Raw genomic sequence first — 12071 nt, 5'->3', positions numbered from 1 at the left:
ACACTAAAGCCCACAAGCGGGTTGTGGAATAACTATACAAAGATGAAGGACAAAAGAAAAACAAACTAACCCATGTTAGGCATGACCTAGGTAGGAGAGCAAAGTGCCACAACTGAGCAGCACTAGAAAAGCTAACAACTCCAATTCCAAACTGAATACTATTTAACCGACAACCATCATACAAGTCTAACTGGCCTGGTTCAGCTGCAATCAGGGAACTTAGCTGTATCAAACCACAGGGGAGGGGGATGAGGGGAAGGGTGTGTGTGTGTGTGTGTGTGTGTGTGTGTGTGTGTGTGTGTGTGTGTGTGTGTGTGTTCTTGTACTTGCTACATGGTGAGTACCATTTTCTGCATTTAACTATCAAAGTGAGGACATTTTTACAAAGTGAGGACATTTTGACTGGTCCTCACTTTGAAACAGCCATGTTTGAGGGTGAAGACTTGTTTTTAGAGAACAGGTATGAATTGAGGTTTGGTTAAGGTTAGGGTAAGGCTCTAGGAAATGCATTACGCCTATGGATGTCCTCACTAAGATAGAAGTACAAGATTGTGTGTGTGTGTGTGTGTGTGTGTGTGTGTGTGTGTGTGTGTGTGTGTGTGTGTGTGTGTGTGTGTGTGTGGGGTGGGGGGTGGGGGGGGTGGAAGATCAGGCTGGGTCCAGGATTTGCTCTCCCAGTCCACGAGGTACTGAAGACCTTGGCCTCATCAACGTACATCCAGCAACTTCCTAACAGTGTAGGTGGTCATCCAGGGTCCTAGGCAACGGAGGAGGCAGTGCAGAATGTCTTGGTCTGAGGAGCTCTCTTGGACAGGTTTGACTTGAGAGACGTGACAGGTGGGGTGAACCGTCATTGAGCACCTCAGTCTTGGCTTGATGATGCAGTAATTGATGACCGCCTCAGTTTCAAAAGGTCCAATGAAGCAAGTGACCAGCTGCTTGGACTCCACTCGAAGGGGCAAATCCTTCTCGTGGAGACACACTCATTGACCTGGGGCATACACGGGAGCAGTGGTGAGGTGGTTGGCTTGGTCCTGTATCATCTGAGATTCTCGCAGGCGAGCAGCACATACCTGGATGTGTGCGGAGATGGATGGGACTACAATCTCCTCCTCCTGGGTTGGAAAAAGAGGGGTTTGGTAGCTGAGAAAGCGTTGGACTCCACCCAGGTGATCTGGCAAATCCATGAAGATGCAATTTTGGAGGCTCTGAGGCCCTGTTCACCCCTGGCATTAACATACATTTCCACACGAGTGATTATTTGTTATCAGATCACATTTCTACATTTCACACACAGCTAAACATGTGAAATGTAAAAAAAAAAAAAAAATCTTGACATATTATCTTTAGTGTTTCCATAAAATAAGATGACAACAAGATAGAATAAAAATCTCTCAGTTGTTCCAAGTTTTTGCAAATTCATTACATTCTCTGTGAACATTACAAAAAAAAAATCAAAAAACAATTACACTATCTGACAATAAAGCAACTGTAACATGAAAATGAATGTACATGAAAATCAATCACATATTCTGGTATGTTTCTGTTAAAGTACACAGTCATACAGCTGTTAATACTCTGATATTTCTTTTAGTGAACCTGAAGGGAAACCTGCTGCAACATTCAACATGCACAAGTTTATACGCACTGCAGCTGCATTTAGACTGGAGCTGTTAGACCCAAAGGATGATGAATGAAATAGTAAAACTGAGAATTGCTAAAATAAAAACATTGTTGAAAACACATGACAATAAAGAACGAATGCGTCGGGGCTGAGACCCAGACAGCCCATTTCAATCCTGAGTATCACAAACAATATTACATGATTGAGATACCATCAATTGAACAAAGAAAGTGTTATTTGGGGTTGAAATTCTAGTTAGAAAAGGGCAATGATAGTTTTTAATTTGGAATACTTATAGAAATCTGTTCTTTGAATTTACTCCAGTTTTAACATATTAGGTCAGTTTGCCTTCACACAACAGCTTCTTTAGGTGTTTAGAGATTTCTTTCATTTTTACACCGTATATGATTGGATTAAACAGAGGATGATAGATGACACATTGTAAGGCCATTATTAAACGTGCAGTACTGGAGAAAGACACTTGTAGTCGAGCTATAATGATATCATAAAAGGACAAACATGAAATGCTCATTAAAACCAGCAGGTGAGGTAAACAGGTCTGTACAGCTTTTTTCCTGACATCTCTGCCACTTCGATAGGATATTATCAGAATCCTTGCATATGTAAACAGTATGAAAAACATGGGGAGAAGCACTGTATTCAGCAAAACAATCATGCCATATACTGACAGTGTTCTCGGGGTCACACAATAAAGTTTTTGAATGTCATTATTACAAAAAATCAAAGTTAAAGTAAATCTACAGAGTTGTAAATTATTACTCATTGCAGTCCATGCCATAACCTGAAGAGCAGGCAGAAGCCAAGCTAAAAGCAGCAAAACACTGACTGTTGTTTTTCTCATGATATTTGGATATTGCAGAGGTTTACATATAGACACATACCTGTCATAGGCCATGGCTGACAACAGTAAGAACTCAGATCCACCTAGAGAATAATAGATAAATGACTGAAAGACACAATGTGAATGAGTTATGACCTGTTTGTCAGACAGAAAGTCGATCAAAAGCTTCGGGTAGATATTGGTGCTGAAAAGAATGGAGTTTAGTAACAAAGCTGCAATGAAAATATACATGGGCTCATGAAGGCTTTTATGAACCCAGATGATGCACAATATAATGGAATTACTACAGAGTATTAGAACATACACAACAAACATGACCACAAAATACAGAAATCTGAACCTGTGCAATTCCACATGTCCACTAAAGGTGAGATATGTGACATTAAATTCAAAATTCATTTGGTCCATGAAAACAGAATCCTTCACCAGAAACACACTTCGAGTGTTGACCCCCCCAAGTGACGCGTCTGAGCCTGTGAAAACTTTTATCTGACTGTCTCACCCTCCATGGATCTCATTAACTCTTCACAACGAACAAATAAACCCTGGAGATTTAGAGTTTGTTCTTGTTTACTGTGTTATTTCCACACCTCATTACATGAGAGTAGCCAAGCTTTCAGATAGCTCAAACTTCAACCAAATTTGAAGAAATTTAACGAGAAAAAAGTGAATCAGTGCTTATTCACAACCCATGCTGAAATGTAATTATTAGTTCCAGGAAAACAAATCTTCTTTCTGGTGGCAGTTCTCTTCTGCATAAAGTTGTCCTTGAGGACTTCATTTCACTCTCTGATTTTTCAAGTCTTTCAGGGCCTGTTGCTGATATGCATCCCACATCATGATGCTGCCACCAAGTAGAGTAGCCAAGCTTTCAGATAGCTCAAACTTCAACCAAATTTGAAGAAATTTAACGAGAAAAAAGTGAATCAGCGCTTGTTCACAACCCCTGCTGAAATGAGAATATTAGTTTCAGGAAAACCAGTCTTCTGTCAAGTGGCAGTTCCCTTTTTCATAAAGTTGTCCTCTAGGATTTCTCTATACTTTGCTGAATTCATTTCACTCTCTGATTTTACAAGTCTTTCAGGGCCTGTTGCTGATATGCATCCCACATCATGATGCTGCCACCACCATGCTTTGCATTGCGGATTGTGTTGGATGATGTAATCTCACTTTGCCAGTCCATTCTGTAGAATATAATGGTGTGGCTCTGCCACATTATCATTCTGCTAAAGGAGGCTAAAATGTGCTAGCTTGTTTGTATGTCTTAATCCTGTCATGCATAGAGTCTAATGGTTTCTAGGAGGCTCAGGTGCAGGAAAGGATATGGAGTGTGATGGTGTTAACAAAGGCTTTTATTTTACAGAATGCAAAAGTACAAGAACAAGAACTGCAAATGGTATGAAGGCTACATCCGCAAGTAAACTCGGAACTGATATTGCTGAAGGCACTCAGATTATGAACCCCCCTAATGGATGGAAGGATAACAACACAATTTACTGGAAGGCAGGAATGAAGAAACCCACGGAAGATAACACCTAGGCAGGCTCGATCTATGGCGAGAAAATGAAACGATCAAGAAATGCAAACCTAAGAGACACTATAATCAGAAGACTGACACGAAGCACTCACAGGGAAATCATCCACAAGAATCTAAGATTCACAGAGACAAGGCAATGCAAAAATAGGAACCTTGGAAATACAGAAACACAGTTCTAGTATACGAAGAATAATTGTACAAGCTCCAAATATACAAGAAAACCTGAACAGAGTTTTACACGCTACTCTGTAAACGATATACAGTCTGGACTTGTAGAAAACAGGTCGCCAGTCTGTCTCAGGGCTACATATGCAGACAAACAATCACACTCACATTCACACCAACAGACAATTTAGAGTGATCAATTAACCTCAGCATATTTTTGGACTGTGGGAGGAAGCCGGAGTGCCCGGAGAAAACCCACGCATGCACAGGGAGTACATGCAAACTCCATGCACAAAGATCCCAGGCCCAGGACGGGATTTGAACCAGGGCTCTTCTTGCTGCAAGGCGAAAGTGCTAACCACTACTCTACTGTCCAGCCCCCAGCATATTCATGGCCAAGGCAAAAAATATCACAAAAATGGTGCATTCTGTGATAATCCTCTTCTCAAGCCGATGAAATGTGGATGTTACTGTTCCAGAAGTAACTCTCAAACTGAAACAGCTGTGGTAGTCCAGTATGAGATACTTGATCTTGCCTGCAATGTGGTGTCGGTCAAGCGAGGTTTCCACCAGCTTGTGTGGAATGGACCCGTAGGCATCGGCAAGGTCGAGCCAAAGGACTACCAAGTCTCCTTTGCCTTCCCGTGTCTCCAGGATCAGCTGGGTGACAACTCCTGTATGCTCGATACATCCTGGCACTTTTCGGACTCCCCCCTTCTGCCAAAGGTGTCGATGTACCTCTTCCTTAGGAGAAACTCCATCATGCGCTGGGCAACAATACTAAAGAATATCTTGCCCTCGACACTGAGGAGTGAGATGATCCTAAACTTCTCGAAGGTGGTTGATCTCTCCTCCTTTGTAATCCAGACACCCTCTGTGAGTATCCACTGCTGTGCCACCTTCCCCCTTCTCCAGATGACCTTGAGGATCGTCTAAAGTCGCTTCAGGAGTCTGGGGCATCTCTTGTAGACAATGTACTGCACTCCACTGGGGCCTGGTGCTGAGCTGGATCAAGCTGCTATGACAACCTCCTCAACTTTTTTCAAAGTTGGCTCCTTGGTGTTAAATGCCGATGTAGACTCTGGCGGGGTTATCAAGGTCCTGCATGGCCCAAGAGCTTCCTCTCTTGCACTGTCACTGTAGGTGACACTGAGGTACTTGTTAACCTCGTCTTCAGTGCAGGGAAGCTGGCCACTCCTTTTCTGCCCAAGGATCTTCTTGGTGAAAAAGGGATTAAAGATGAAGCCTGCACGTCTCCTGGCTCTCTCCCCACCCCTCCTCCTATGCCTCTCAGCTCGACGGAGGGTGGTGAGTTTTTTCCTCAAGATGTTACAGAGCTTTGCCAACCCAGTCTTCTCATCCTCCTTTGCCTGTGTAAACTGCCTCCCAAGCAGTCTAAGCTCCTGTCGAAGCTGGCTGATCTTCACCTCCCATCTGTTTGGCTCTCCTCGGCCTCTGGTTGGCTGTTGTTCCTTTACGCCAAACCTTTCAGCATCTATGCTGATGATCATTGCAGACGTTGTCCGCAACCTCTGGTCTGCTCATCCTCCAACCTTTTGGGCACCCCTGGGGATACAGTTCAGTATGGTTTTCCGTAGCTTGCTTGTGGGTGCATCCTCACGGGAGCTGCAGATTGGGTAGCTGGCCCTCTCTACCCCGGTTACTGTCTTTAAAGTTGTTGGCTGTTTCTCCAGCAGTGACCATACTTTTCATAGTCGTTGTCTGGCCTATTCCCAGAGATCACCGGCTTGGCCAGATCAGCTAGTTCTACTATACACTTTTGGTGCAGCTGAGACACATCATCGATGATGACTCCTGGGTGCTCTGGATGTTTCAGGTATCACAACATCAGACACCCATGCGCAGGTGACCCAGCCAGGGTCCCAGCTTGTGTCAAAGTAGCACACATGGTCCACGGATTGTCCCGCTTGATCCACAGCCATCTGGATGCCTTTTCTGCAGCGTCAGTGATGTTTCTGATGACCTTTCAGTGCTGCAGTCCCTTCACTCACCAGGGAGTCTTTAGTATATGCCTCCATGGCAGCCTGCTCCGCTTTGGTTATAAAAGTAATACAAGCAGCTACTGGGATGGGGAGATCTGGGCAACAGGTCAATCATATAGTCCTAGGGGTGGCATGGAGACAGAGACAGGGCCTGGTGTTTACTGAATACTGGAGCCACTCATGCTCAATGGGAGGACCTTGTGATAGGTCAGTGGACTCAGGCTGCGGCTGTGGAACCGGAGTGGCAGGTGCTGGGGTTAAGCAGAGGCAGGCTGAAGAGGTCATGGCAGGCTGCATGCAGGCCGGAGGCGGCTGAGGTTTAGGGGTGAGAATGCAAGGTCCTGGGTCCCTCTCTCCTGGCAGTGTTCCCACACTCTGTTGTCCACCAGGATGGAGATGGAGATAAGTTGATCCAGTGTGGCGGGCTCATCCCTGGAAGACAGCTCATCCTTCACAGCCAAACTCATTTCACACTTCATAGACTCCTTGGAGGGCCTCAATATGCCTGCCGCTTGTTGTGCTGGCCAGTCTTCATTAGATGTGGCTCGGAGATGGAGAAAGAAAGAAAAGAGCTCAACATCCCAAAGCCATATTCTGTGAAGCTGTACAATCAGCATATAGGAGGAGTAGATGTCATGGTTCAGTGTGTTTCAATGTATCCCCACAGATGCAGAAACAATGTGATACTTCCCAGGGTTCTTTCACTTCTTTGATGTGACCAGTGTGAATGCTTGGCACCTCTACAGAATGTCTGGGTTGGAGCAGAAGAATCTTTTGCATTTCAGGACATCTGCAGTTCATGTGTTGATAAATGTAGAATCCATCAAGATTTGCAAGAGGACGACTCAGAGTTGTCTTGGTGGCCTCACTCACTCACTCACTCACTCACTCACTCACTCACTCACTCACTCACTCACGCACTCACTCACTCACTCACTTCCTGTCTAAATGTGGCCCTCAGTGTTGTTACACAATCACCATCTGTGGCCAGCTGAGCCAAAATGGGTCATTTTTCCAGTCATCTGTTAATCATGATTTGAATCATGCTAAAATCATGATTTGTGGCCTCAGGGAGGTTTTGAGACTATTGATAGAGGCAGCAAAAGAGGACATTTTCTATTATTTAATAGTAAAGCTATGAATAAAAATGTGGCTTTTTTTATGATGCACCTAGAGTGAAAATACAAGACACTGTTCATTAATAGTATATACTTTATAAAGTATAAAACCGCACATACTAAATAAATCCATAACAAAATAACAAAAAATGTGCTGGCATCATATTACTGACTTTGTCCTGTATTTATTTTTAAATGGACAATTTCTTGTAATTTATGGTTTTACAATGCAATGTAAAAAATGAAACTTTGTCAGTATTACACTTAAAACATTAATCTGTTTGTCGTGATGTGCCTGTAGGGATGACAACTCTTCAATTAAATCTTATGTGCCAAAAAGACAGTTTTTATTGGCATATTTATCTTTCACATTTTCAGAAAAACATACTGCATTATGATGAAGTAAACAGCTCTCAGTTGTTCCAAGTTTTTACACATTCATTGCATTCTCCCTGAACATTACAAACATAAACCAAAAACAATTACACCAGCTGAAAATAATGCAGTTTTAAAATTTAAATAAATGTACATGAAAAACAATCACATGCTCAGAACTGTTTCTGTTAAAGAACACAGTCATACAGCTGTTAATGCACTGATATTTCTTTTAGTGAACCTGAAGGGAAACCTGCTGCAATGTTCGACATGCACAAGTTTATATGCGGTGCAGCTGCAGTTAGACTGGAGTTGTTAGATATAATGGCACAACTGAAGATGCAGTTTGATTGCTGCTTGAAATATTGAAAACCAAGCAGGGCTCCAGACTAACTTTTTTCCCAAGGAGCACAGTGGCCCCTAACTTAAAATTTTAGGAGTGCAAGCAGAAAATTTAGGGGTGCACACCAAAATTGACTTGCAAAGTAAATATTCACATTTCCTTTCATTTTCACTGCATTACTGATAAATACTTGCACAATTAATGCAGAAACTATGTTTTCAATTCACATTTCACTGTGCAGCAGTTGACACAACATAACAAGAAAAGCACTCAGAGCGCAGTACTCCACCAAGGCTGCTCAGTTGATGTATAATTTCTGACAGATAAAAACTTTTTAAAAAATGACCTTGTGCCGAGCACAGGCATGTGCACGTTATGTATTTATACTGAATCACGTGTAAATTACTCTTATAAAGATCTGTTGATCAGTTTATCAATTTTGACAAGCCTTTGTTTTGCTACTGTTAAATTACAGTCCCCTTCAGGCTTTTATTTTGAAGGCGCATTTTTAATGCTACGGGCTTTTTATTTTGTAAACATTCCAGCAGCACAGGAAGTGTTTCTCTAAGCAGAGGTTTCTTGACATGACGAAGACGCTGCCGAAAAGTCCGAAAATTCACATAAAGATGAAAGAAAACGGTTCCATGCTGTCTTGCAAAGGATGTGTCTAAACTTAGAAGCAGCTGGAATGAGGACAAGAAAGGAGTGAAGGACAGAAAGGTGAATTTGTGTTCAAAACAAGGCTGAACGTAAATAAAGGATTTGTGAAACATCAGAAGCTTCACCGTCGTTCGCCCCCTGCTCTGACACATATTTGCCATTCCAGCCCGATCTCACGAGGATTCGTGAAACTGTCACGTAAGTTTTAGTTTCGGTTTCGTGCGCACCAACACGATTTCGTCATGTTTTTCGTGCCGCTCACCACGAAATGCGCACCAATGTATTTTAAACGGCGGACTTTTCGTGCCACTCAGAACGTATTTCAAAAGAATGTGTATATTATATTTTAATGTAAAACCGTGGCGAATCCAACGCTATATTTTGCATGACATCGTTCCTAAACATAACCCTAACCATAACCCTAACCATAACCATAACCATAACCTAACCATAAGCCGGTGGTACACTTACCAATTTGCATAGGAATTTCAAGAATGTCCGGCGTCCGGCGGCCGCAAACGTGATCACACAAGCAGTATACGCCGATGGACAGCTTGGATCGTCATGAATCCGCCGGTATAAACCACTTTCAGATGTGATTACCACAGCGAAAAACATTTCGTGGTGAGCGGCACGAAAAACATGACGAAATCGTGTTGGTGCGCACGAAACCGAAACTAAAACTTACGTGACAGTTTCACGAATCCCCGTGAGACCGGGTTGGCCATTCTTCTTCTTCTTTAGTGTTCGTCTCCTTTCTTCTTCTTTTAGAGTTGCTGTCGGTTAAACCAGCTCATTTGCGCATTAGTGTCTACTGGCCTGAAGTGTGGAGCAGAAGTTTGTCAGCAGCAAAAAATATTCAATAGTAATTTTTAAAAATCGGCAAATTTACTGGTCGCACATGCGCGAGTAGATAAAAAATTCACTCACATTCGCTCCAATTTTGGTCGCAAAATGCGACCATTTAGTCGCAGTCTGGAGCCCTGCCAAGCATTATTAAAATACATAAATTGTGGAAAACATATGATCATGTACTCTGAATGTGTCGGAGCTGAGACCCAGACAGCCAGACTTCATCCCAACTATCACAATGCAACATTAAACAATTGAGGTACCATCAACTGAAACAAGAAACAGGTATTTGGAGTTTAAATTCTAGTCAGATGAAGGCTAATGGTAGTCATTAATTTTAAATACTTGAAGAAATATACAATGCTTTTGCTTCACAGACATATCTGTCATTTGAATTTACTTCACTTTTAACATATTAGTTCAATTTGCCTTCACACAACAACTTCTTTAGGTGTTTAGAGATTTCTTTCATTTTTACACCGTATATGATTGGATTAAACAGAGGATGATAGATGATCAACTTTAAGGTCATTATGAAACGTGCAGTACTGTGGAAATAAAATTGCAGCCTAGCAATAATGATATCGTAAGAGGAAAAACATGAAATGCTCATTAAAACCAGCAGGTGAGGGAAACAGGTCTGTGCAGTTTTTTTCCTGACATCTCTGCCACTTTGATAGGATATTATCAGAATCCTTGCATATGTAAACAGTATGAAAAGCATGGGGAGAAGCACTGTATTCAGCAGAATAGACACACCATTTATTGACAGTGTTCTCGGGATCACACTAAAAAGGATGTAAATTGAGTTGTTGCAGAAAATTCCAGTCAAAGTAAATCTGCAGAGTTGTAAATTATTAATGATTGCAGCTGATGCCATAACCTGAAGAGCAGGCACAAGCCAAGCTAAAAGCAGCTAAACACTGACCGTTGATTTCCTCATGATATTTGGATATTGCAGAGGTTTACATATAGACACATACCTGTCATAGGCCATGGCTGGCAACAGTAAGAACTCAGATCCACCTAGAGAATAATAGGTAGAAAACTGAAAGACACAATGTGAATGAGTTTATCAGACAGAAAGTCGATCAAAAGCTTTGGGTACATGTTGGTACTGAACAAGATAATGGAATTACTGGAGAGTATTAAAACATACACAATAAACATGACCAGGAAATACAGATATCTGAATTTGTGCAATTCCACATGGCCACTTAAAGTGATATATGTGACATTGAGTCCAACATTCATTTGGTCCATGAGACCTGAATGTTAACACAAATTACAGAAGTCTAACTTGCACTAAAATACAACTTAGTCTTTTATCAGAAACACATTTCGAGTGTTGACCCCGAAGTGAAGCGTCTGAGCCTGTAAAAACTTTTATCTGACTGTCTCACTCTCTATGGATCTCATTAAACTCTTCTCGACGAGCATGAAAACAAACCCATCAATCCCTGGAGAGTTAAGGTTTGACCTTGTTTACTGTGTTGTTTCCACATCTCATGACATGAGAGTAGCCAAGGGTCCAGAAAGCTCAAACTTCAACCTAATTTTTAAAATATTATCAAAGAAAACCGTGAATAAACAATTGTTTCCAGCCCCTACTGTCATAAGAATATTACTTTACTGGTGCATATAGTATGATATACAGTAAAGGAACCATGTAACAGCTGTTGCCATGAGACTGCATTGCTTTCCTCTGTACTGGATGCTCTTTTCTTGGGGATGGCTTGACCTCTCCAGCTCAGCCATGCACAAAAACAATTTTGCTTAATTTCAAGGTCATCAGAATTTTCTTGTTTCCACTTCAGTTTAATGTAGTGCTGTCAAATGATTAGTCACTGGATTGCTGTGGATTAATTTTTACAAATCACAGTTAAAAATCATTCATTTTTGATCGCATTCCTTGCTCTCTGTTCTTCTTCTGCTTACTGGGACGACCAGTGTGCTGTTTAGTGTGTTCCATGTCGAGTTGCTTGGTTCTGACACTACGGGATCAACTACCCATTTGCGCACGTGCAGTGGCATGCGCAACAGTCAAGTCTAGTTGGACAAGCTGCCTGAAATGTGTTACCAGAGATGTTTCGGGGATTCTGAGTCATTCTTCGCTACAGATGGGTTAACTGCATTTAAAATTTTTAATCAGATTAATCATAGATAATCTACATTATCACGTTAATTTTACCAGCCCTAATTTAATGCAAAGTTTAGGTACAATAAACATCCATCTATCCATTCTTTATACACTGCTTTATCCTCACTAGGGTCACGGGGGGTGCTGGAGTCTATCCCAGCTGACTCGGGCGAAGGCAGGGGACAGGTCAATGGACAGGTCGCCAGTCTGTCACAGGGCTACATATACAGACAAACAATCACACTCACATTCACACCTACGGGCAATTTAGAGTAACCAATTAACCTCAGCATATTTTTGGACTGTGGGAGGAAGCCGGAGTGCCCGGAGAAAACCCACACATGCACAGGGAGAACATGCAAACTCCATGCAGAAAGATCCCAGGCCCAGGC

General features: G+C 42.1%; 1 protein-coding gene and 2 pseudogenes across 1 annotated transcript; all 3 read right to left on the bottom strand.

Moving 5' to 3' along the window:
• Window positions 1-1958: 1958 nt before the first annotated feature.
• LOC127537257 (olfactory receptor 6N2-like) lies at window positions 1959-2894 on the bottom strand. Its single transcript, XM_051959402.1, has one exon. It carries the CDS (start codon window positions 2892-2894, stop codon window positions 1959-1961), a length of 936 nt encoding a protein of 311 aa, XP_051815362.1.
• Window positions 2895-4554: 1660 nt separating this feature from the next.
• On the bottom strand, window positions 4555-5901 carry LOC127537256 (uncharacterized; annotated as a pseudogene).
• Window positions 5902-6472: 571 nt separating this feature from the next.
• Window positions 6473-10793, bottom strand: LOC110971239 (olfactory receptor 11A1-like; annotated as a pseudogene).
• Between the last annotated feature and the right edge of the window lie 1278 nt (window positions 10794-12071).

This window comes from Acanthochromis polyacanthus, chromosome 14, assembly GCF_021347895.1.
Source record: "Acanthochromis polyacanthus isolate Apoly-LR-REF ecotype Palm Island chromosome 14, KAUST_Apoly_ChrSc, whole genome shotgun sequence".
Classification (NCBI taxonomy): Eukaryota; Metazoa; Chordata; class Actinopteri; family Pomacentridae; genus Acanthochromis; species Acanthochromis polyacanthus.
The sequence above is the reverse complement of the archived record's forward strand: the minus strand, read 5'-3'. Positions and strand labels throughout refer to the sequence as shown.